Source organism: Mauremys mutica, chromosome 8 (genome assembly GCF_020497125.1).
Source record: "Mauremys mutica isolate MM-2020 ecotype Southern chromosome 8, ASM2049712v1, whole genome shotgun sequence".
In the NCBI taxonomy this organism is placed as follows: Eukaryota; Metazoa; Chordata; order Testudines; family Geoemydidae; genus Mauremys; species Mauremys mutica.
The window spans coordinates 69,187,824-69,214,520 of NC_059079.1; the positions used below are offsets into that span (position 1 = coordinate 69,187,824).

At 50.0% G+C, this 26,697-nt stretch overlaps 1 protein-coding gene across 2 annotated transcripts in view; it reads left to right on the forward strand.

Annotated features, from left to right (window-relative positions):
- The window catches only part of DDR2 (discoidin domain receptor tyrosine kinase 2), a 150,133-nt gene that overhangs the window by 69,027 nt on the left and 54,409 nt on the right, over window positions 1-26,697 (forward strand). For both annotated transcript variants that reach the window (XM_045027695.1, XM_045027694.1), the window contains 4 exons: window positions 19,281-19,383; window positions 21,639-21,870; window positions 22,685-22,832; window positions 25,394-25,499. In XM_045027695.1, the coding sequence (XP_044883630.1) occupies window positions 19,281-19,383; window positions 21,639-21,870; window positions 22,685-22,832; window positions 25,394-25,499 (589 nt within the window). The remainder of the gene's footprint in view (window positions 1-19,280; window positions 19,384-21,638; window positions 21,871-22,684; window positions 22,833-25,393; window positions 25,500-26,697) is intronic.

Below are 26,697 nucleotides of genomic sequence, written 5' to 3' on the forward strand. Positions count from 1 at the left end.
TCACACTAGCCACTGAATGGCTATCTGATGGGAGAGGCCTTTGTCATGGGCCTGGGCTTGATTCGGATCAAGGGTCTAGAAGTGTATAGCTTTTAATGCCATAAAGGAGCACTGTGATCCTCTAGTTCAGTGGTTCCCAAACGGGGGTTCGTGAAATGTTAACGGAGGTTCTTGGGAAAAAATTCCCTAATGGTGGACAGATCTGTCCCCAGGGACCCTGGGCAGCACAGGGCCAGCAGCCCAGAGCCTCTCGACTTCCAAGAGCTAAGCAGATCAAAGCAAGCATATCTATCACTCTGAGGAGATTTAAACTTCAAGACTCCTTATAAGAAATGGAAAGGGAGGTGGATATTTTTTGCTGTTTTTAAACTTAAATAGGCAGCTAGTATTGTTTTTTAAATTATTATGAAGAACAAGTTTAAGCTTTGTTGTAACGTGCATTGTTTGTAGAGTGACCAGATGTCATGATTTTATAGGGACAGTCTTGATTTTTGGGTCTTTTTCTTATATAGGCTCCTATTACCCCCCACCCTCTGTCCCGATTTTTCACATTTGCTGTCTGGTCACTGTAATTGTTTGCCTGGACTGCTCAAGACCTGAATGCTTGTGTAGGAGGAATTCTTTGAGTTGACCTTTTAAATACCTTCATGCTGTTTCATATCTGACACTCCTTGATGAAACATAGAAGCCTTGTCTTATAACAGGCTTATTCAAAGTGATACAAGCTATGAAAGTGAGATCATGGAAGAGTGTTGCTGTTTTCATAATGTAATAAAAATAGTGTAATGATTAATAATAATAATAAACCATGTGTAATAAGCATGTCATGAAAACAAATTTTGTATTTCCAAGATCACTGCTTTTATAATTTATACTCAGGCAAAGGAGAAAAACCCTGGAAATATTCATTTCTAGGAGGAAGCTTGCGAGACTTGACATTTTAGTGAAAGGGGTTCACAGATTGTTAAAGTTTGGGAACCACTGCTCTAGTCTGACCTGCATAGCACAGGCCAGCGACCCTCCCCAGGATTCCTGTAGTCAGCCCAAATAGTGGAGCTAGAGCTGATCTTAAGGTATTTGGTCTTTACAAAGATATTGCAAGTGATCACTCAGATGCTTTTGAAAAAACCTACCTACCCTTTGAGTGAGGGGGATTCATCACACCACTGGGGAATCTGTTCCAGTGGTTATTTACCCTTACTGTTAAAAATCTGCACCATATTTCCAGAATGAACTCTGCTGACTTCTGCTTCCAGCCACTGGATCTTGTTCTGCCTTTGTCTGCTAGATTGAAGAGCCCTCTGCTCTCAGAAATTTCCTCCCTGTATAGGGATGTCTACTCTAGGCTGTGTTCAAGTTGCTTTAAATCTCCTGTTCAATGAGATTCTTTAGCCTCTCTGTCATAGGTTTATTCCCCACTTTGAACTTTAGCATTCACAAGATGGGGACCTGCATGGACTCCTCTAAACTAAAATCCTAGTTTAGATCTGGTTCTTGCTGCCACCAGTCAGTTTTCTAAGTGTCTGACACACTCCCTGTTCCCCCAAAACTTTCCCTGGGAACACAGATGCAAACTACCTTGAATCTCAACACAAAGGAAAACAAACCATTTCCCCCCTCCCCTCTCCTAATCCTGGGGAGAGATACCTGGATTCAAACTCCTTGAATCAAACAAAGAGGAATTCACTTTCCCCCCTCCCCTTCCCCTGAAAATCCAAACAAGGGAAGAAATCAATCAAGTTCTAAAAAGAAAAGATTTTATTAAAGAAAGAAAAAAAGTACACTCTCTCTGTATTACCAGGATGCAAAAATACAGGGTCTAACTTATAAAAACTGGAGAGACTTCCCCCTCCCTCCTCCTCAGAATAATCAGTAACAGCAACAGAAATAAAGAATTCTTCCAGCAAACACACAATTGCAAATATAGAAAGCAACTCAAAAGACTAATCCGCCTTTTTAACTAACTAATACTCACTATACTGGATAGTAGGAAATACTCCAGGAGAACTTGGAGACATGTCTGGCCTCTCTTAGGCCTTGTCTACACTACAAGACTATTTCGAATCAACTTAGTTCGAATTTGTGGATTCGACCTTATGAAGTCGAATTTGTGTATCCATACTAAATACACTAATTCGAATTTCTGAGTCCACATTCACGGGGCCAGCGTCGACTTTGGAAGCGGTGCACTGTGGGAAGCTATCCCACAGTTCCCGCAGTCCCCGCTGCCCATTGGAATGCTGGGTAGAGCCCCCAATGCCTGCTGGGGGGGAGAAATGTGTCGAGGGTGGTTTTGGGTAAGTGTCGTCATTGAACCGTCAATCACAACCTCCCTCCCTCCCTCCTTGAAAGCGCCATCGGGCAATCTGTTCGTGCACTTTTCTGGTCAGTGACAGCGCGGACGCCACAGCACTGCAAGCATGGAGCCCGCTGCGATCATCGCCGTTTTCTCCTCCTCACACTTTATCATCCACCTCTTCCACAGTCAGCTGATGAGAAATCGGGCTACTTTTCAATGGTGCTGCAAGCACTGGGGGACCATAGGGGACGTTTTGCAAACATCAACGTCGGGTGGCCGGGCAAGGTTCATGATGCGTGTGTTTTCAGGAACTGTGGGCTGCTCAGACGCCTGCAGGAAGGTAGTTTCTTCCCGGACCACGAAATAACTGTTGTGGATGAGCAGATTCCTAAAGTCATCCTCGGGGACCCAGCCTGCCCGCTAATGCACTTGCTCATGAAAGCCCTATACAGGCGCCTGGGACAGCGACAAGGAACTCTTAAAATACCAGCGAGCAGCGTGACCTGTGACTGTTCAGTTTCTTTACAGAGAAGCTGAACCTGCCCCTGTTTCTTTACCCACTGACTGTTGACTCTCCTCTTCGGTTAAATACCCCGTTCTCCCCGTTTCCCCCACTTCCAAGACACGTGTAAAAATAAAATACATGTCACACTGTTACTGAGGAGAGGTTTCTTTATTCATGACTTTTCGTTAAAGGGTTGAAACTGGAACGCAGACTGTGGTGGGTAGGGAGTGCGCTGATGTAAAGACCGCCTCTAAAATCAAGGAATGACAGGCTCCTGCTCCTACAGCGGTCCGCATTGCCGGACTGCTTGTTTCAACAGAGCCTGCCATCCCTCCTTTTTGGGATTCTGTGTGCGGGGGGCTATGTGGCCTTGTGGCGGAGGAGGACGGATACAGATTCCTCTGCTGCGTGACTCAGCGTTCCAGGACAAGGACCGCTGTATAAGATCTGTAACCGCCCTCCCCCGCTAAAAAGTCACATCCCCACCGCCCACACAGAACCTGGAAACCACCTCCCATACCGACCACGGTGCCTACTGACTGCACTGTGTGTGTGACCCGCTGCTGATCCGGCCCCCGTGTCTGTACCCTGGGAAAGGTGCCTGTCCTATGCAATTAGCAACGCACTTCCCCACGCACCCCATTCAAACACAGTCTTCAGTGAAAAAACATGATGGAAACAGTACTTAACAGCAAAGTATTTTTATTACTTAAGTACACAGTTATGGGATGGGACTGGGATTGGGACTTGTTTGAGTCCGGAAGGGAAGGACTTATGCAAACGTAGGGTATGAGAGCTTTTGGTTACTTGAGCACTCTGCTGGGGTGCAGTGACAGTATTCACGGCCCAGGGCGGGCATCCTCCTGGTTATTTAGGGTGAGGGGGGTATGTGACTTTGTGGCGGGGGAGGGCGGTTGCAGAGATACTGCCGGGGGCTCTGTCCTACAGCGGTCCTGCAGAACATACACAAGTCGCCGGAGCGTGTCCGTTTGCTCCCTCACTAGTACAAGCATTGCTTGAGTCGCCTGCTTGTGTTCCTCACGCCACCTCTCCTCCCATTCGCTGTGTGAGCGCTGGTACAGAGAGACTTTCTCCCTCCACTGCCTCTGCTGGTCCGCCTCGGCTAGGTAGCAGCCCACACATTCATCGAAAATCGTGTCCCTTGTCTTTTTCTTTCGCCGCCTAATCTTCGCCAGCCTCTGCGAGGGGGATGCTGTGGAAGGTCTGGAGACAGTGGAAGCTGTGAGATGGGAAACAGTTAGTGAATTCCTTGCAAAGATACTTTTTTGCGAACAATTAACTGAGTCTAGGCTGTCTCTGTGAAATTTTTTGTTGAGACCCCTGTGCCTGCTGTTGCACAAATCATTTGCGCGGTGGATTCTGGGTAAATGTCGCCAGTCATTCCTTCCTCCGGGAAAGCAACGGCAGACAATCATTTCGAGCACGTTTTCCATGAAATGCCCTGGCACACGCCATAGCGTGGCAACAATGGACCCTATTTTGCCTTTTGTGTATGTCACCGTATGTGTACTAGATGCCGCTGACAGAGGCGGACCAGCAGCGCTACACAGCAGCATGCTTTTGCTTTTGCATGACAGCAGCGATGGTTACCAGGCATACTGCACCGTCTACCATACCATGAACTGGTAAGAAGACGGTAATAAGATGGTCATGGTTACCTGTCCTTTTGCACTGCGCCATTTGGTGCTGTCATAAGTGCCCCTGGCCGATCAGCCAGGGGCGCAAAAGCAAAATTTGGGAATGACTCCCCGAGTCAATCCCTCCTTTTTGGGTATCTAAAAATAGAATCAGTCCTGCCTAGAATATGGGCAACTGTACTAGAGAACCACTGTATCATAGAACCAGAGAGCACAGCTGCTCTCTGGCCAATCATGCATAAATTTTGAGCTGAATGCTATTCACAGGGTGTGCTCCTGAAACAACCCCAGCCGTTCATTCCGTTCTTCCCCCAGCCTTCCTGGGTTCCAATACCATTGTCCCCCCACTTGTGTGATGAAGTAATATAGAATGCATGAATAAGACACAGGTAGTCGTTTGTGAGAAATGAGTGGAAGGAAGCCTCCAGCTGCAATGATAGTCCAGAGATGACATTAAGGGGTGTGGAGGAGGGAGCCAATCATCCCTCTGCTAGTCCAGGGGCAATTGAATCTTTTCTTTACAATGAAGGGTGGGGGCTGATGGAGCTCAGCCCCCTGTTGCAATGATGAGGACGGTTACCAGCCATACTGCACCATCTACCATGAAAAATTAGGACCAGGCGACCTTGATCGACCTGTCCCAAGCAAGTTGGTATGGTTACCAGTCCTTTTGCACTGCCCCATGTGCCAATAGGCTGATGATGAGGACGGGTAGCAGTCCTATTGTACCATCAGCCACCCATGGCGGGGTGGGAGGAAGGATGTTGTTGTTGAGTGCTGCAGCAGCGCGTCTATCTGCAGCATTCAGTACAGATACGGTGACATGTAAAAGAGTCAACAGAGGATTGTTTTCCCTTTAACTTCTGGGGGTCGGGGGTGTGCGTAAATTGCCGAGCTATGCCCCGACCCACCGCGGACACTGTGTTTGACCCTAGAAGCATTTGGAGATCAGCCAAGAATGCAAATGCTTTTCGGAGACAGCAGGAACTGTGGGATACCTTGCGTCCTCGTTCCCCCCTCCCTCCATGAGCGTCCATTTGATTCTTTGGCTTTCCGTTACGCTCGTCACGCAGCTGCGTGCTGAGTCTGTGCTATGCCGTCTGTCCGGAGATTTTTTAAAAATACTTTGGACCAGGCGTAACATTACAGTAATTCCCCTACTTAGATGCAGGAGTCTCCGAGCGAGATAACCGTGAGGACGGGCACTGAAGGAGATAGAGAGCGCATGCTGCGTGAAATCTAGCACGAACCACGGACCTATGCAGCCGTGCTCTGGGAGGCAGTGCTCCCTGAATACCGCATGAAAGCCTCGCGCGGAAAAGTGTGCTATCACGGAGCACCCAATAAGGCAGCTCTCCCCAGGAACCTCCTGCTGATGCTTATCGATTAACGGCAGGAGAGCTTCGTGGAGATCTCCCAGGAGGATTTCTGTTCTATCACCATATATACAGAGACCTCCTTTTCACACACTTCAGATTGCTGTTATATTAAGAATAAAAGTTAACATGGTTAAAGCACTTACCGACTGCTCCTACCCCTGATTCAGGATCCGGGTTCATGGCCGGGGAGGGTTGGTAGGGGATCTCCGTGACGGTGATGAAGAGATCCTGGCTGTCGGGGACACCAGCGTTGTAAGCGCTGTCGCCTGCCTCGTCCTCCACAAACCCTTCCTCATCTTCCCCGTCCGTGAACATCGTCGAGGAACTGTCCGTCGACACTGTCCCATCATCAGAGTCCATGGTCACTGGTGGGGCAGTGGTGGCAGGCTCCGTAGCATCCGTTGGCCGCTTTGATTTTTTGGTAGGCTTGTCTGGGGTCCTTGATTTTCACGCGGCACTGCGTTGCATGATGGCTGTATCCTCTGTCTGTATCATGGCTTTGGAGACCTTCTCGTAGGTCTTTGCATTCCGTTGTTGGAGCGCAGCTCCGAAAGCACAGACTACTCGCCCCCCACACCGATCAGATCGAAGAGTTCCCGGTCAGTCTATGCCGGGTCCCTCTTTCTATTCAGAGATTACATGAACTCCTCTGCTGGAGAGCTCTGCATTGCTGCTGGTGCTGCTGAGCTCGCCCCGATGTCCAACCACAAAATGAGATTCTAACTGTCCAGAAAGGAAAAGGAATTCAAATTTTCCCGGGTCGTTTCCTGTGTGGCTGGTCAGAGCATCGAAGCTCGGACTGCTGTCCAGAGCGTCAACAGAGTGGTGCACTGTGGGATAGCTCCCGGAGCTACTAAGTTCGATTTCCATCCACACCTAGCCTAATTCGAACTAGCCATGTCGAATTTAGCGTTACTCCACCTGTCGGGGTGGAGTACCAAATTCGAACTAAAGAGCCCTCTAGTTCAAATTAAATGGCTTCCTGGTGTGGACGGTTGAGCGGTTAGTTCGAATTAACGCTGCTAAATTCAAATTAAAGTCCTAGTGTAGACCAGGCCTTAGATCCAAAGAGAGCACGAACACTCAAACAAAGAACACAAACAAAGCCTTCCCTCCACAGAGATTTGAAATTATCCTGTCCCTTGATTGGTCCTCTGGTCAGGTGTTCATCAGGTTACTGAGCTTGTTAACCCTTTCCAGGTAAAAGAGACCTTAACCCTGATCTGTTTATTTATGACACTCTCACTGTGAGGTGGGTTTTCCAGATCTCAAATCATTCTTGTGGCGCTTCTCTGAACCCTCTCCAATTTTTCAACATCCTTTTTCAAGTATGGCTGCTAGAATGGGGCCCAGGATCCAGTATTGGTCTCACCTGGGTTTCATTGTGGATCGCTCAATGAAGACCTGTAGCATAAATTTAGATGGAAAGATACGAGGCCAAATAGTCAAAGGTGTTAACAGGACTACCTGTCCAACATTAAACAGTTTTAAACAAGGTTTGGGGTTTGATGTGCAGAAACCTCAGCCTGCTTAGTACCATGGTGCAAACACCATTAAACCTCTCTTTAAACCTGTTATTAAGAAACAGAAAAGAAGGAAACATTATTTAATATTTTCCATTTCAAATTAATTAAGGCTTTCATTTTAACAACAGCCCTTGTTGCCTTTCCCATTAGCAGTAAAGGGTTTTTAAAGGAAAAATCCCCTTATTTGACAGTCTCTTTAGATGGTGTTAAAATTATGATGATTGTTCTTTTTGGGGAAAAGGGAAGAAGTTAGTTGGAATGGGCTCAAACTATTGTTAAAGTCGGATCCATTTTGTAGAAAACAAAATGAAACAAACACACACAGAAGGGGAGAGAAAAGAGTAGCAAAGATAGAAAATGCAGCTTCTGGTGCTGACTCTCACTTGCAGCCTCACTGCTGGAAAAACACAGACCCAGCATATGGACTCTCCAAGACTTGGCAAACTTATACCAGCGTTGGGCTGTTTAGGGCTATGCTTTTAGTTGCCTCTTTCTGGTCACAGGCTCACAGCAGCATTGCAAAATACAGTATAAGAACAGCCATACTGGGTCAGACCAAAGGTCCATCTAGCCCAGTATCCTGTCTTCTGACAGTGGCCAATGCCAGGTGCCCCAGAGGGAATGAACAGAACAGGTAATCATCAAGTGATCCATCCCCTGTCGCTCATTCCCAGCTTCTGTCAGTCTTGGCTGGCCAAGCCAGACTCTTATTAGACAGAAGGCAAAAGGAGAGAGATAGGAAAGAGAAGAAATAAGGTAGGGAAGGAAAAGGGGACAATGGAGCAGGGAGGAGCGAAAGTCTCACATCCCAGCTGGTGGTTGGGATTCAGCTGGAGCTGGTAGGGGTGGTGATGTCATCTGGGTCCCTTTCTCTGTCCCGGTCCAGTCAGGACACCTGTCTGGATCAGGATGACAAAGGTCTGGGGCCCAGGAGATGGTGGGGGTGGCAGCCATGATGGTGAAACTTATTCCAGTAGCCAGTTTGTCTCCCCAAAGTCTCTTTGTAAGGACCCCAAAGGCAGTGGTGGATGGAACAGCCCATCCCCTCATTATTTCAGCCACCAATTAGGCCTAATATTCAACACACCAACTTTGGTTAGTTAATTTCCAGCACCACATTTTTCTTGTTTACCAGGCATGATCTTAACACAGTCCTTGAGCTGGGCTAGGAGGCCTTTCTCTTTGGACTCAGTCACGCTGTCTCCCCTTCATGCCCTTTCTATCAACATTTGTTGTTCTAGTTCAGGGGTAGGCAACCTATGGCACGTGTCATGCGAGCTGATTTTCAGTGACACTCACACTGCCCGGGTCCTGGCCACCGGTCCGGGGGGCTCTGCATTTTAATTTAATTTTAAATGACGCTTCTTAAACATTTTAAAAACTTCATTTACTTTACATACAACAGTAGTTTAGTTATATATTATAGACTTATAGAAAGAGGCCTTCTAAAAATGTTAAAATGTATTACTGGCACAAAAAAACCTTAAATTAAAGTGAATAAATGAAGACTCAGCACACCACTTCTGAAAGGTTGCCGACCCTTGTTCTAGTTCATAAGCTATCACAATAACCTTACACTCACTCTAGGGTTGCCAGCTTTGATTGGTCTTATTCCTGGAGGTTTCATTGTATGACATAATCTTCAATTAAAGATTAATTTTTAATTCCTGGAGACTCCAGGACAATCCTGGAGGGTTGGCAACTGTAAGTAATGCTCTACTGGTGAGGGTAAATGTGTAGGCCCAATTACCACAACAGCCCTCTTCTCAAAAGGGGAAACCAAAAGTTTGACTGCGTAAGGAATGGGAGGGATAATAATACAGAAAATACTCTAAGGCTTTGATATTTCTCAGTGGTGCAGCTTCCTCTAGATACTGTGTGCAGTACTGGGCACTCCGTCTCCAAAACAGTGTAGTGGCATCAGAGGGGACTCTGTGATGGATGAGGAAAATGATTCAGGGCCTGGAAAACTTCTCCTGTGAAGAGAGTTTTAAATGAAAGTGTGTTTCCCTTGGAGAAGAGAGGTAGAAGGGGTGGTATGATAAAAGTATATAAAATAATATCTAATGCAGAAATGGTAAACCAAGTTTTTCCCTTCACCCTGTCTCATACCACAAGAACAAGGAGCCATTCAGTGAAACAGAAAGGTGCCTGATTGAAACCTGATAAAAGGCACAGTATGTGTTGCTATCTGCCATATGATCATTTTGAGACCAAGAGCTTAGCAAAGTTCAAAAAAAAGGATTGGCCACTTAGATGGATAACGAGAACATCAGAGTTAGAACTGTAACATCAGAATTAGAACTGCTGACCCTCCAAGAGTTTTGAAAGGGATTTAAATCATCATATTTTGGGGCTGACTCAAGCCTCTACCTACTGGAGCTCAGAAGGAAGTTTCCTCCCTGGTAGGTATCCTATAACTGTCTACTGCAACATTTCTTGCGCCTTGCTCTGATGCACTGGCCACAGTCAGAGACAGGATCGTGGATGGCACACAATGTTCACCAGTGCCGTATATAAAGGTGTGAAAGGTGACCCTCCCCAGCTGTGCTGCCTAGTGGTTAGGTTGTCCTCCTCCCTGATGATCCCCTTTCTTCTACCACTCCATCCTGTGCGATCTGTCCCTTTGTTTGTGGCTCAGTCCTTTTGAACTGCTCTGCTTCCCCTTTTAAACTCCACCTCCTGTTTGTGCTGGCTTTGCATATGGGGCTGTTTGGGCCCAGAGCTGTTCTCTAACCCTTTGTTCTCCAGTGTGGGGTTTGTACACCCCATCACAAGAGGTAACATCACTTTCCTCCACCTGCTCAGTATTTCTCTAGTTATCCATCCCAGGACTAAGCTATTCCTCTTTGCTGCAGTGTTGCACTAGGACTTTATGTTCAGGTGGTATCCACCATGACCTCTGTGTCGCTTCCAGAGTCACTACTTTCCAGGATAGAGTCCCCCATACTACAAGTGTGGCCCACATTCTTTGTTCTTAGATGTAGAACGAAAGATCACTGCACCAAGCTTACCTAGTTACCCAGAGCACTCTGTATCAGTGGCCTGTCCTCTTTGTTACAGGGCTGCCCAGAGGATTCAGGGGGCCCGGAGCAAGGCAATTTTGGGGGCCCCTTCCATAAAAAAAGTTGCAATACTATAGAATACTATATTCTCATGGGAGCCCCTGTGGGGCCTGGGGCAAATTGCCCCACTTCGGGCGGCCCTGGGAAAAATAAACATTTAAAAACCTTCCGCATCTCGACACAAACCCACTTTTGAGAAAACTTCTTTTCAAGTCACCTTTACAAGGTATCACTGGTTCTCCGCATCAGCTAGTGCTAAAAGGCACTAAAGCTCATTAAAAGGGTTGGACAAATATTTTCCATCAAAACTTTTTTTGGATCGAAAGCTAGGGTTTTTTAAAAAGCAGAAAAAAACACGGACAATGTCTGCTTTCCTTCAAAATTTGTTCTGGATTTTTAAATGAAATGCTGAAATTAGTCTGCCAAAACCTGAACATGGTTTGGGGTTTCAGAAGTGTGTGGCCAAATATTTGCTGCTTGCTGTGTTTGATTGTTTAAAGAAACAATAAAAAAATTCTGCTTAAAAAAAATCCAAAACTTTTGAACCATCTCAGCTTGTGACCAAACACCTGAGCCCTCCAGTCAGAGATTTTTCCAGGTTTCTGATACTCTGCTGACTTCCTTGACTTATATCTGTCTCCATAACTTTGGGTTCATTTAGGTTAGAACATAAGAATGGCCATACTGGATCAGACCAAAGGTCCATCCAGCCCAGTATCCTGTCATAGAATATCAGTGTTGGAAGGGACCTCAGGAGATCATCTAGTCCAACCCCCTGCTCAAAGCAGGACCAATCCCCAGACAGATTTTTACCCCAGTTCCCTAAAAGGCCCCCTCAAGGATTAAACTCACAACCTTGTGTTTAGCAGGCCAGTGCTCAAACCACTGAACTATCCCTCCCCCTGGTCTTCTGACAGTGACCACTGCCAAGTGGCCCAGAGGGTGTGAACCTAACAAGTAATGATCAAATGATCTCTCTCCTGCCATCCATCTCCACCCTCTGACAAACAGAGGCTAGGGACACCATTCCTTACCCATCCTGGCTAATAGCCATTAATGGACTTAACCTCCATGAATTTATCTGTTTCCTCACAAACTGGAGACAGTTACTGTGGGTTTGTCGTTAGTATATCTTATGTACATACTCCACGAACTGAGCATTTGAGCTTGTTCCAGAATCTGGGATGAGCCTATGTTGTGAAAACTGAAATGTTCAGAATAGCACATGGATGTGAATGGACACAGGGTGTCCCAGGGGTTCTCAAACTGGGGATCGGGACCCCTCATGGGGTCACAAGGTTATTACTGGGGTCGCAAGCTGTCAGCCTCCACCTCAAACCCCGCTTTGCCTCCAGCATTTATAATAGTGTTAAATATATAAAAAAGTGGCGTGCTATGTGAAAGGGATCACCAATACAAAAATTTGAGAACCACTGAATTAACCCCCCTGGAGCCTTGGGGAATGCAGGGGAGTAGGGTCTCCCTTGGTAGGGTTGGGAAGGAGGTAGGTGGTGTAGGATATTGCTTTTCTCATGTGATCCCTCCCCATGGCTCTCTTGGCTTTATCACTGTTAATCTAAAGTGGCTAATTTTAAATGAAGCTACCTTCCCCTGACATGAATCTCTCTATGGCACTGAAATTAAATGTAGACTATAATTTGGCATTTGAGAAGTGAAAGGGATGGTAGCCCTGAGGGAAAAGATAACAGCTTAGCAGTTTGTGTTAAATAACTGTCTGCAAGCCTCAAAATGCTGAATGAGCTTTAGGGTAGGGAAGGCTGTGCCTCCCCAAACAGCCTGGCCTTGCCCCCTATCCAACCCTCACTCACTTCCTGCCCCTCTACTGCCCCCCCTTAGAATCCCCGACCCATCCTACTCCTTGTCCCCTGACTGCCCCCCCGAGACACCCCCCAACCACCACTCCGGGACCCCACCCTCCACCGGCCCCCCCGCTCCCTGTCCCCTGACTGCCCCGACCCCTATCCACCCCCCCCGCTGAGTCCTGACAGACCCCCAGAACACCCATGATCCAACCCCCCGTTCCCCATCCCTTGACCGCCCCTCCAGAACCTCTGCCCCCTCCCTGTCCCCTGACTGTCCCCAGGACTCCCTGCCCCTTATCCAACCCCCCCATGGCTCCGGACCCCTTACCATGCCGCTTACCCCCACCTTCCCCCTCTCCCGGAGCCTCAGCACACTGTGTCCAGGAGCGACCCTGGACAGGGCTGCAGTGGCATGGCTCCACGGGACCTGAGCTCCTGCTGCTCGGCCGCAGCTCGCAGCCCTGCCCCCTTACCACACGGCTCTGAGCGGGAGGAGCTCAGGCCCCACTGGAGCCTGCCCAGGGTCGCTCCTGGATGCGGTGCGCTGAGGTGTCGGGGGATGGGGGAAGGTGAAGGCGGAGGTGGGGGGAGCCTCAGAGATTCTTGTGGGGGCCCCTGAGGGGCCCAGGGCAAATTGCCACACTTGCCCTCCTACCCTCCCAGGCGGCCCTTCTTTGTTATAGGCTACAACACTAGACTTTGCGTCATTGGTAAACTTTATCAGCAGTCATTTTATATTTTCTTCACAATTATCGATAAAAGAATAGGTAGCATTAGGCTGAGAATGTTATGGTGTGATTGGAATAACAGAGACTTGATGGGATAACTCACATGACTGGAGTACTGTCATGGATGGATATAAACTGTTCAGGAAGGATAGGCAGGGCAGAAAAGGTGGAGGAGTTGCATTGTATGTAAGAGAGCAGTATGTCTGCTCAGAGATCTGGTATGAAACTGCAGAAAAACCTGAGAGTCTCTGGATTAAGTTTAGAAGTGTGAGCAACAAGGGTGATGTGGTGGGAGTCTGCTACAGACCACCAGACCAGGGGGATGAGGTGGACGAGGCTTTCTTCCACCAACTAACTGAAGTTGCTAGATCGCAGGCCCTGGTTCTCATGGGACCCTGATATCTGCTGGGAGAGCAATACAGCGGTGCACAGACAATCCAGGAAGTTTTTGGAAAATGTAGGGGACAATTTCCTGATGCAAGTGCTGGAAGAACCAACTAGAGGCAGAGCTCTTCTTGACCTGCTGCTCACAAACCGGGAAGAATTAGTAGGGGAAGCAAAAGTGGATGGGAACCTGGGAGGCAGTGACCATGAGATGGTTGAGTTCAGGATCCTGACAAAAGGAAGAAAGAAGAGCAGCAGAATACGGACCCTGGACTTCGGAAACGCAGACTTTGACTCCCTCAGGGAACTGATGGGCAGGATCCCCTGGGACCATAACATGAGGGGCAAAGGAGTCCAGGAGAGCTGGCTGTATTTTAAAGAATCCTTATTGAGGTTGCAGGAACAAACCATCCCGATGTGTAGAAAGAATAGTAAATATGGCATACGACCAGCTTGGCTTAACAGTGAAATCCTTGCTGTTCTTAAACACAAAAAAGAAGCTTACAAGAAGTGGAAGATTGGACAAATGACCAGGGAGGAGTATAAAAATATTGCTCAGGCATGCAGGAGTGAAATCAGGAAGGCCAAATCACACTTGGAGTTGCAGCTAGCAAGAGATGTTAAGAGTAACGAGAAGGGTTTCTTCAGGTATGTTAGCAACAAGAAGGTGGTCAAGGAAAGTGTGGGCCCCTTACTGAATGAGGGAGGCAACCTAGTGACAGAGGATGTGGAAAAAGCTAATGTACTCAATGCTTTTTTTTGCCTCTGTCTTCACAAACAAGGTCAGCTCCCAGACTGCTGCACTGGGCAGCACAGTATGGGGAGGAGTTGACCAGCCCTCTGTGGAGAAAGAAGTGGTTCGGGACTATTTAGAAAAGCTGGAGGAGCACAAATCCATGGGGCCAGATGTGCTGCATCCGAGGGTGCTACAGGAGTTGGCAGATGTGATTGCAGAGCCATTGGCCATTATCTTTGAAAACTCATGGCGATCAGAGGAGGTCCCGGATGACTGGGAAAAGGTTAATGTAATGCCCATCTTTAAAAAAAGGGAAGGAGGAGGATCCAGGGAACTACAGGCCAGTCAGCCTCACCTCAGTCCCTGGAAAAATCATGGAGCAGGTCCTCAAGGAATCAATTCTGAATCACTTAGAGGAGAGGAAAGTGATCAGGAACAGTCAGCATGGATTCACCAAGGGCAAGTCATGCTTGACTAACCTAATTGCCTTCTGTGACGAGATAACTGGCTCTGTGGATGAGGGGAAAGCAGTGGAAGTGTTATTCCTTGACTGTAGAAAAGCTTTTGATATGGTCTCCCACAGTATTGTTGCCAGCAAGTTAAAGAAGTATGGGCTGGATGAATGGACTACAAGGTGGATGGACTATATCTGAAGAAAGCTGGCAAGATCATCGGGCTCAACGGGTAGTGATCAATGGCTCTATGTCTAGTTGTCAGCCGGTATCAAGTGGGGTGCCCCAAGGTTCGGTGCTGGGGCCGGTTTTATTCAATATCTTCATTAACGATCTGGAGGATGGTCTGGACTGCACTCTTAGCAAGTTTGCAGATGACACTAAACTGGGAGGAGTGGTTGATACGCTGGAGGGTAGGGATAGGATACAGAGGAACCTAGACAAATTAGAGGATTGGGCCAAAAGAAACCTGATGAGGTTCAACAACGACAAGTGCAGAGTCCTGCACTTAGGAAGGAAGAATCCCATCCACTGCTACAGACTAGGGGCCAAATGGCTAGGCAGCAATTCTGCAGAAAAGGACCTAGGGGTTACAGTGGATGAAAAGCCGGATATGAGTCGACAGTGTGCCCTTGTTGCCAAGAAGGCTAATGGCATTTTGGGCTGTATAAGTAGGGGCATTGCCAGCAGATTGAGGGACGTGATCATTCCCCTCTATTCAACACTGGTGAGGCCTCATCTGGAGTACTGTGTCCAGTTTTGGGCCCCACACTACAAGAAGGATGTGGAAAAATTGGAAAGAGTCCAGCGGAGGGCAACAAAAATGATTGGGGGCTGGAGCACATGACTTATGAGGAGAGGCTGAGGGAACTGGGATTGTTTAGTCTGCAGAAGAGAAGAATGAGGGGGGATTGTATAGCTGCTTTCAACTACTTGAAAGGGCGTTCCAAAGAGGATCAATCTAGACTGTTCTCAGTGGTAGCAGATGACAGAACAAGGAGTAATGGTCTCAAGTTGCAGTGGGGGAGGTTTAGGTTGGATATTAGGAAAAACTTTCTCACTAGGAGGGTGGTGAAGCACTGGAATGGGTTACCTAGGGAGTTGGTGGAATCTCCTTTCTTAGAGGTTTTTAAGGTCAGGCTTGACAAAGCCCTGGCTGGTATGATTTAGTTGGGAATTGGTCCTGCTTTGAGCAGGGGGCTGGACTAGATGACCTCCTGAGGTCCCTTCCAACTCTGATATTCTATGATTCTAAGAGAACTGATCCCTGCAAGAGCCTACTAGAAAGAATCTCATTCGATTCTAGTTCTCCATTAACAACTATTCTATGAGATCTATCAGTGAGCCAGTTTTGAAGCCATTAACATGGACCATATTGATATTTGTATAGTGCCACTTAGTTACCTTTATTAACCAGATTTGTAATTTGCTCCAGGAATAATATCATGTTTGTTTGACACAACCTGTTTTCCATGAAACCATGTCTATTGGTATCCATTATATTTCCAGCCTTCAGCTCGTTATTGCTAGAGTCCTGTATCAGCCATCTGCAACAGGCATGTTAGCCCATGAAACCAGAAGGCCCATCCCCACCATGGGTGAGCAGCTGGGTTTGAATGCTGACCAAGTCTCCTCTCACTTAAAGCACAGAGTACTGCGTTCTTGTGAACTATTGTAACCCATACCATGCTCTGTGGGGCTCTGGTCCCCTCTACAGGTGGAGGTTAATGAGTCTGCTACAGCCTTAGCTAACAGAGCTGGGTCATTTAGCTCAGGCACTAGAGGCTCCTGCTTTAAGATGTATTGGGACCAGGTTCAATTCCTGGTGTTAACAATGCATCCTGCTAAGCAGGGTATTGTGTTATCATAGGCTGGTGGTTGTAGGCAGTATGCCCTGACAGTCCTAGGCTGGCTCTCTGAGAGGGGCTAACCCCATGAAGCCCTGTACATGAGCTGACCAGCTTTCGACTGTCCATCCACATACATAATTGGAAATGTAGTTTTTGTTTGCAGTCACATGCGCCACCTCTGTCTGGTGAGCAAAAGGAGGAGCCTCCATCAGCAGCTGGAGCCGAGAGCCACACGCACAGGACTGGCACATCTCATTTTGGCCTGTCGCTGAGATGCCCTTCCATGGGTCTGAGTGAGAGACTGCAGCTGCCCCCACATGCCTCCTCAGAGCACTGTGTGGACTGACTCTCCAGAGATAGGGAGCTCTGCCTCCCCTGAGAACAGCAGTCTCTGGCTCTCATCCTCCAGGCAGCTATGTGTGGCTGGGCCCCTGCCGGTCCCGTGGAGGGCTGAGTCAATGCAGCGCAGCTCTTGGAATCAGGATCCATGTGAGGAAGAAGCCAAGACACTCAAACAAGCCTGACCAACTGTGTCCTTAACCACTGGAGTGGGAGAGTCAAATGGCATCTAGGACTCTTTCAATAGAATCCACACACCCCAGTAGGAACACGTGTGCCCACCCGCTCTGATTTCCCCAGGGCTTGGCATCAGTCGCCATCCCCTGTTCAGTGAGCAAGGCTAGAGTGAGCATGAACCTCTCAGTCATGGCATGGTAAGTACAATTTGTTGCTCTTAGTCAAACACTAAGGAGAACAACACTTTGTTATCCCTGCATTCAAGATTTCAAAATTTTTATTAAAACTAATGTTAAAATGATATAATACACAGGTTAAGAAAAGAATGTCTGTACATCTGGGTATAGTGTTTACATTGTCCAAAAGTACAAAGGTTGGTTTGAAAGTCATAAAATACATAAACTGCAGTAACCCAGATTAAGGTTAATAAATTCAATGATACAGTTAGAGTATTAGCATCCAAGTATTCAGGTACGTCACTCATAAGAATTGTACAGAGAGTTGGTTGTGGAAAGGAAATATAGGAATGAGTGAAGATTGTCCCTCAGTAATTGAGAATTTAGGATAGGCTGTCCCTTAGAAAACACAATCCATCAGGGAAGTATTTCATTTTTTTCCCCGACTTTGTTTCTCATCGGCACTCCAGCTCATCTCTTCTGGTATAGCCGATGTCGGGTGATGTGTTCTAGATAGACGTCCCTCGAGCACCTGATGGTGTCCAACACCATGAGTTGCCACATCAGCCAAGCATAGCACTGACTGATTCTGCATTCTCGCAACATTTGCGAAAGTGTATTTTAACCCAAAACAACAAAACTGATTGGCAAAGTGGGTCTGTCTGCTGAACATTCAGGCAAAGTAGGTGTGTCTTAGTGTGGGACCATAATGTAACAAATCTCATTCTGTGGCAGAAGCGTCAGGGAGGTGTCATCTGATTCATAAACATCTACAGACTCCTAATTCCAGTGGTGTCACCCTCTGTGGTGGTGGTGGTGGAGGTGGGGGACGACTTACTGCCTCCCAGCTCCAGTGCTCTGGTTGGTGGACATTTTGCTAACAGTGTGATCGGAAATGGGTCGCACTGAGTATCATTGCATTTCTTCCCATCACCCAAACCACTAGCACAGCTCACACATGCCGCCACTCTCAGCAGAGGGCTAAAGACTGATCAGCCTCCCAGAGTCAGTTCCACTAGGTTAAGTTAGAGGCATATGGGCTCTTCACCCACTGTGAAATGCAGCCACTTCTGGGGTGGCATATGGCAACACTAGAACATGAGGATCTTTTATCCTGCCTATCTATAGACCTTGCTAACTGTCCGCTAATTAGCCTGAGTTGTGTTTTGTGGTGGTTCCATGTAGGGCAGGTCCTTTCTCCCAGCTCCATTGGCTCTGCTGGGGGTCGTGACACACACTCTGTTGTTTGCCCTATGCAGGGGGAGAGTCTGTGGTTTGCTCTGCCTAATGCCAGCCAGCCAGAGCAGGGTTTTGCCTGGACGGTCCTTTGGCTGAGAGGAGCTCAGGAGACTCCAAGATTGCAGCAGTCTCTGTGTGACACTGGCTACTACTGGGGACTTCTGCCAGGCCTGGGGACTCCTCCTGGATGCCAGAGACACCCCCGCTGCCAACTACAAATCAATTACCTCCCTGCCCCACCCTGCTGAGGGGAGTCACTTTCCCTTGCGCAGGATGGCAGCATGGAAGGTGCATAGGCGTGACCTGCTGAGGTGCGGTGGGCAAGCTGTCTTGATGGGGTCTGGGTCTGGGATAGCTGGGTTTGGGTGAGGGGCATTGGCAGAGCTGTGTGTGAGCCCAGGAGGGGCTGCAGCAGGTACATTGGCAGAGATGTTACTGTGGGGGTAGGGGCCAGGCACTAGAGTAGCAGGTGGTGCTGCAGGCTGGGACAGAAGTGTATCTGGAGCTGTGTGAAGGGCACAGGTAGGAGAAGGGGCTGCTGGATGTATCAAGAGTGGCTACATCAGCCAGGCTGTGTGGAGGTCCTAAGGCTGGCATAGCAGGGTGGGTCTGTGGGTCTACACCAGATACCCGGCACCAATATTTGTGTGGGGTGTGGAGCCAAAGCCTAGAAGAGCAGGAAGTGCTACTAGAGATCTGCTGATGGGCCTGTTTCTTATACCAAGCCTATCACTGTGGCATCTGTGGTGCACTGGTTTAGCTTTGGGGAGGTCCTAGGACTGAGCTAGCATGGAGTGTGGTGGGGTAGGGCTGGCATGCAGTGTGGGGAGCTTGCTCAGAGCTGCCTGCACCATGCTTGACCTTCTCCTGAGGGCCAGCTCTAAGTTCCTCGGAAGCACTGAGCGTTCTCCACATTTAGCAGCTAATGGTGTATCTCGTTTCAGCTGTGTGCCGTTATCCTCTGGGCATGTCAGGCGGCCACATCCCAGACGAAGACATCTCCGCCTCCAGCCAGTGGTCTGAATCCACAGCAGCCAAGTATGGAAGGTGAGGGCAACCAATACAAGGGAGCCGTGTGCCTTTCACATGGAGGTGATTGGCTGCTTGGTATCACACTCACTCTATGACAGGGGACAGATGTGTCACTGATGTTCTCAATGGCCATAGCAGGATTTCACTGGTGTTCCTGTTCTGTGACTGGCCATTGCTGGATGAGGACCCTGTGCTGGGGCCCAGGGCATGTTCCATGCACCTGCAGTCTCACTCTGCCAGTGTCATCCTGCGTGTGCAGCATACCTCAATGCCTGCCACTCTTCCAGACTCTTCTGCCAGCCGCCACTGCTCCTGTGCCCTGGGCCCAGCACAGGACAAGGCAGGCTCTGCTGCAGCTGTGGGGAGGTGGAGAGCACTTCCCTGAAGCAGGCAGTGGGGCCTTGGTTCCATGGCAGTTGTGGGGCTGGCCCAAGACAGGGTTCCTGGAATGTGTTCCTGGGGGCAACATTGTGGGGCCATGGCTAGGCTTGCATGGGGCCAGTCCCTGAAGCAGCTGCCAGGTGCCATGGTGACTGACAGCTTGGTTACCAGCTGAGGCTCCTCTAGTCTCCTGCCAGGTCCCAGAGTGAGAAGAGTCCAGCCAGCTGCAGAGGGGAGCAGAGCGGAGATGGGAGCATGAGGAAGGTACCAAGTGGACAGTGGGGCTGGAGGCCTGGGCTCAGACCCAGGGATTTTTGGGGTGAAAGGGACATGCTGTGTGTCAGAAGACAGGGCAGATCTGGGGAAGAGTTTTGTAGTGAAAGACATGCAGCCATGAGCTTTCTAACCCAGACGTTTCCCCAGGAGATTAGACCCAATGAGGTGTGTGATGCCTGCAGACCCAGGAAGGGCATGTGGCCCTGGAGCTTGGCTGCATGTCAAGGGGCCTCCCTGCAGCCAGCATTAGCCATCACAGCGCCCTCTGTGAGCTCCCTCCTTCACTTTGGGTTCAGTAAAGGATGCTGCAAGCATGCGTGTGTTTATTTGTGAATGCATGCTGGGAAGGGTCCCTTGTGCTAGGAATGTTACGAACGTTCCCTCAGCTGGAGCAGTAACTCTGAGCCAGCGAGAAGCAATTGCTGACGGGTAACGCTCACCCCGAGTCTCTTCTCCTTCCACCCATGTTCATCTTAACTCCTGCAGGCAGGGCAACCCACCCTGAACAGCCCCGTTGGCCTCACTTTCTCTGCTGGCCCAGCCCGCTCCCCAGAAGTTGCCTGAGTTTGAGAGGGCAGCTGCAAGAGAGATGCTACACCCAGCATGTGCCCAGCAGAGGCTGCCCCAGGGCTGGGGTTTGACCCTGTGGCTGCCTGTCACTCTGCATTGGGGAGTTGGTGGCAGGACACTGTCTACAGCATAGTGCTCTCCCTGCTCGTCCTCTCCTCCTTCCTGTGCTACTGACTGCTCTTCCTCACCTGGTGCTGAGGAAAAGTCATGCATCATCTCCAGTGATTGGAGGGAGATGTTTTCTCCTGGCCCCTCCCGTCTCACCTCTCCATCTGAGGCTCTGCCCTGCCACCTTGGTTACCCAACAGCTTCTCACATGGCAAGCCCTGCACGTTGTGTTTCTGACTCTAGTGCCTGGCCCCTGACCCAGCTGTGAGGGCTCCTGTAGGGCTCGAAGCAGGGGCCAGTTTTGCATACACACCATGCTGCTGTTGAAGGGCCAGCCGCATGTCAGAGGCAGTGAGGAACACTCTCCAGGGAACATGCCCATGATGACACCCTCCAGCTCCTGCCATATACTATCCTGGTCCCATCTGCCTGACCCAATGCAGTCCCACATGCTTCCTGTCCTCCCGCACTTTGCGTAGCTAGTGCCTAACAGGTGCCCACAAGTGATGACTGGTGAGAGCAGGGACTGCATTTGGGTCCCCTGGTGAGCAAGATCTGGGGGCAGTGGTGCTGTATTCCCCTCCCCTGGGCCCACAGAGTACCAGGGCCCACACTGGCCCTCAGGCCTGATTCTGGTGGGATTTCTGATGGGTCAGATACAGAATCTGCCCCCTGTTGGAGCCAGAATCAAAGCAGGGGAGCACACAATTTGTGAGCAGGGAGGCAAGGAAACACCCCCACAAGACAGCAGGCGAGGAGATGTATGGGTATGGGTCCATGGCCAGCCCAGGGGCAGGTAGGGTGGGATGTGGGGACGGCAGGGTGGGGTCTGACGCCTGGGGAGCAGGATGCCATGATAGGATCTCACGGGAAGTCTATTTGGAAGTGACTCTCTCTCCTCCTCTGCACTCCTACCCCACCCTGCACTGCCCCAGGCTTGATTCAGAAGAGGGTGATGGGGCTTGGTGTCCAGAGATCCCCGTTGAGCCGGATGACCTCAAGGAGTTCCTTCAGATTGACCTGCACGCCCTGCACTTTATCACCCTGGTGGGGACCCAGGGACGACACGCTGGCGGCCACGGCAATGAGTTTGCACCAATGTACAAGATCAATTACAGCCGGGATGGCACCCGGTGGATTTCCTGGAGGAACCGGCATGGGAAGCAGGTAAGGAGGTGGGGAGGCTAATAAATCTTCCCTGCTAGGATCCCACTGCTCTGGAGATGGGAAGGGGGGCCCTACATGTGGGATGTGCCACCACGCTTAGACTGGCACCCTAACTAAGTGTTGCTGCACTGGCGTGTACTGCAAATCCAGTACTAGGTGGGCCAGGAGTCTCCATAGCTGCCACCTCAAGTTACAGGCATTTGGGGCTGGAGCAGTGCCTGTCTGACAAGCAGAACACCATCCCCTAGGACAGAGAATGCCCTTGCCTGACTAGGGGACTGGCAATGAAGGGTGTCAGCAATCCATTTCTGGGGCAGTTGGGGCTTGGTCACTGGAGTGTTGGCAAATGCCAGTGAAGATGCTGATGGTACCTGCCATGCAGTGCCCAGGGAGGTGTGAGTCGAAGTGCAGGCTTTACCCTCCATGCCCATTCTTGCCACTCCATCTCTCCCACCTGCCCCAATTCAATGGAGATGAACACTGGCACCATCCAGGCTGCCACAGTGTAGTGCTGGATGGAAGTTCACTGCAGGGGATACAAGCATATCTACTGCCATGCTGTAGGCCCCTAACAATGGCAAAGCCCCATGCACCGGTGGGATTGTGCCCACCACACAAATGCCGATACTGATGCAAAAGCAGTGAGCTCCCTGCCCCCAGTGGCGGGGAAGAGCTGTGTGGTGGTGGCAGGGTACGGTGGGGTGCAGCAGCCGTGAGCCACACTCGGAGGCCTGTAGGGTGTGTGAGCTGCCCCCTGTCTCTCCGAGCTGCACAGCATCAGCACCCTTTGCCAGCTAGTGTCTGTCATCCTCAGGTCCTAGATGGAAACACCAACCCTTATGACATTGTCCTCAAGGACCTGGAGCCTCCCATCATAGCTCGCTTCATACGCTTCATTCCCATCACCGACCACTCTATGAACGTCTGCCTGCGAGTGGAGCTCTATGGCTGCACGTGGCTAGGTGAGCAGGGGCTCTGCAAGGGCACCAGTCACACCCATTTCCAGTGCCATGGATCAGGGGCCCAGATGAGCTGCAGGTACAATGGCTCTTGCTGTGGCAGCAGGACCCTGTGTTGTGTTTGGGGGTCTGACATAACACACCACATGTGTTACCTGAGTGTGTACCTGGGAAATCCCTCTCTCTGCGTGGATCTCTAGGCAGTGGGGGCTTGCAAGGGGCTGTGGCTGGCAATGGGGATTGGAAGGGGAACACTCACCAGCAGTGCTGCCTCCTGGTCAGGCTAGGGTGTGGCAGGTTGTCTTCCTCCCAGGACTTCCCCTTTCTCACAGTAAATCCTCTGTTTGGGGGTCCGTCCTATTAGCGACTCAGCCCTCTGGCTAGGTCACATGTTTGAATCCAATGATGTGGAAATCTTCAGAAGTCAGCAAGAGCTTCAGGGCTTCCCCCATGGGTTGATTTTTTAAGGTCTGGACCCTTGCATCTTCAGGGTCTCCCAACTAGGTTCCCCACCAAAGGATAGGCTTCTGTCATTGTCCCCTCTTTAAGGGCTGGTAGAGGATTCAGGGCCCAATGGTAGGCAGCTGAGATCGGCATCTTGGGGTGCTATGCGGCTGCCTCCCTGAGTCGCTTCCTACCAGTGTCCCCTCTCCCCACAGGGTAAAATAAAGAACCAAACACAAAATTAAAGTCTGTGACCTTCAGAAGTCCCCAGTCCCTCCTTTGCAGGCTTGGGCAGGTCCGTATCCAAGCCTCAGGCTGCAAGTTTTCCTGTGAGGCACCTTCCCAGGAGCTTGGACCACAGGTCTTCTCCTGTCCACTGCCAGCCCTCTATTCAGCTGCTCTGCTTCCCCTTTTAAGCCCCCAGTCCAGCTTCTGCCAGCTCCTTTATCTCTTGTACTCCAGTTTGGGGTTTATACACCCTGACACAGGCAATGGCTGGCAACAGGATTGTGTGAGGGGCTTTGGCAGCAATGGGAGCTTGTGAGGGCTCATGAGTGGAAATGGGGGTTTGCTTGGGGCTGTGTCAGCAATGGGGGGTTGCAAGCAGCCATGCCTGGCAATGCGGGGTTGTGAGAGGACATGGCAGTAATGGAGGTGTGCAAGGGGCCATGTCTGGCAACATGGGTGTGCAATGGTCCATGGCTGGCAATGGGGGTTTTCTAGGAGCCGTTTCAGTAATGTGAGTTTGCGAGAAGCTGTGACTGGCAACGGAGGTTTTTGAGGGGTCAGGGCTGTGTGAGGGGCCATGGTTGGCAATGAGTGTGTGCAAGGAGCCATGGCTGTCTCCTGGGGTTTGTGAGGAAAAGTGGCAGCAATGCGGTTGTGCAAAGGGCCATGGCAGCAATGAGCATGTGCAAGGGGATGTGTCTGGCAGTGTGGATTTGTGAGGGGCTGTGGGAATAATGCAGGTGTGTGGCTCACAGTGGGGGTGTGAGAGGTGCTCTGGTGGGTAATGGGGTTGGTGAGGATCTGTGGCAGCATTGAGGGTTTGCAAGGAGCCATGGCACTAATGGGTCTGAGGGGCCATGGCTTGCAATGTGGTTGTGGCAAGAGGGGTTTACAAGGGAATGGGGCAGCAATGGGGTAGGGGCTCATGACTGGAAATGGGGATTTTACTAGGGGATGTGGCAGCAGTGGGGGCATGTGAGGGGCCATGTCTAGGAATGGAGGTTTGTGAGAGGCCATGACCATAATGGGAGTTTGTGAGAGGCCGTGGCTGGCAGTGGGGGTTTGCGAGGGGCGATGGCTGGCCGTGGGGGTTTGTGAGAGGCTGTGGCTGGCAATGGGGGTTTGCAAGAGGCCGTGGCTGGCAGTGGAGTTTGCAAGGGGCCAGGCCTGGCCATGGAGGTGTGTGAGGGGCCTTGGCTACCAATGGGAGTTTGTAAGGCCACATGGCATCAATGCCCGGGTTTGTGAGGGTCCATGGCTTTCACTGGTGGGCTGCTAGGTGTTGTGGTTGGTTGTGGGGATTGGCATGAGGCCAGCTGGCAATGGGGGATTGTGAGAGGCCATGAGAGTGATGGGTGTTTGTGAGGGGTCATGGCTCACAGTGGAGGTTTGTGAGGGGCCATTGGTGGCAGTGAGGAGGTGGCAGCAGTGGAGATTTGATAGAGGATATAGCTGACAGCGGGGCGGGGGAAGGTGACAGGCCATGGCTGGCACTGGGAATGTGGAAAGGTCCATGGCTAGGAATGGGAGTTTGCGAGAGGACATGGCAGCAATGGTTGTGTGTGAAGGGACGTGACTGGCAATGGCGGGTTGCATCTTCTTGGCCTACATCCATATCTCTGCTGGCATGATAGTTTCACTGCCCTATTTGACAGCCTGGCGAGTTCTCCCTCCAGCCATTCTCCCCCATCTATTTTGTGTGAAACTCCTTCAGCGAAGCCCGGTCTGTTTCTGAGCTCATACCTGGTCTGTGCTGCAATCAAGAGCCTCTTGGCCTAGGTGGATGTTGCACTGTGCTCTCTTTTTTGTTTATCCGGGAGAGCTGCTGCAAACCTGGCTGGGGGGGATGCTTGTTTGGGCCCACACTGATTGCACACTGATTGCTCTGGCAGATGGGCTGGTTTCCTACAATGCTCCTGCTGGACAGCAGTTCATCCTTCCCAGCGGCACAGTCATTTACCTCAATGATTCTGTGTATGACGGCGCTTTTGGCTACAGGTAAGTTCCCAGAGAGCTCCTTGCCAGGGAAGGTGGGGGAGGTCAGAGCTTGGTAATGACAAGCTGCCAATGTTCTACCAAGGGCTCCACAAAAATGCTCCCCAGTGCTGTCCTGTGATAAGCTGTTTGGTAGAAATGTGGTTCAGTACTCAACGAACTAACTAATAGCAACTCCACTCCAGCGGGGATTGTGCCCTGCAGGCAGGAGGGCCATGGATATGCTCATTTGCCCATTTAAACAAGACCATGTTCTTGCCATAAGCACAGAAGGAAGGAGCCACTTGGCCAACAAAGGCGCAAGTCGCTGCCTCTTGCTGAGAAAATAGCCAATTATTCTGGAGATTATGAGTTCAGCCCAGGTCACCATACATGCTGGGAGGCTGTGGGAAGCCCCTGGGAAGGGGTGTTGGGGGCTCTTAGAGCCCCCTGTGTGACTGAGGCAGCCCACTGAGATCTCTCTGATGTGGAGTTAATAGTTGTTTCCCACAGTATGGGGTCCCTTAAAGTCAAGCAGCTCCTGTGATTCCTCCTGGGAGTTTACTCCACATACCAAAGGATGCTTGTCATCTCCTAGCCCTCATTGGGTCACAAAGTCAGTGTAATACTTGAAATGGGCTCTTTGCAGCCCCAACCAATACTTTGGTGCTCCCTTCTCTAAGGCCAAGACACCAGTGCCATCAACATCCATGCTAATGAGAGCCCACTCCTGCAAACAACAGGGTGTGCAGTCCAGTGCTTAGCAGCAACCCCAATAACAGAAACACCCAAATCAACTAGCAGTGAGATCTGTGGACCGATTGGGAGCAGCCAGTGCTGAGCACCTTGCAAAATCGGGTCCTCTTTATTTAGGGAACTTTAGACTTCCAGGTTTGAACATTTTAGTCTGTCTGTCTGTCTGTCTCGCTCTTCTTGCCTCCCTCTGTCCATCCAAGTTCTTTAATGGCACACAAACGAGCATATGAGGCCAAGTACTCCTAAGCACCTCTGCTAAACCACTGAAGGTTGCCCAGGGCTGCAGAGCCTCTGTGTTATTAAAACGGGCCGCAATGGCTCTCAGGGGACTCAGTAAGGAAAGAGAGTTGGTTTAATGATTTTAAGAAGCTATAACGAAAAAAGTCCTTCAGTTTTTTAAAGCATTTATGAAAAATGCCCATCCATTGTACACTCCCCAGTGTTGGTGGGATGGGGGCACAGGTGG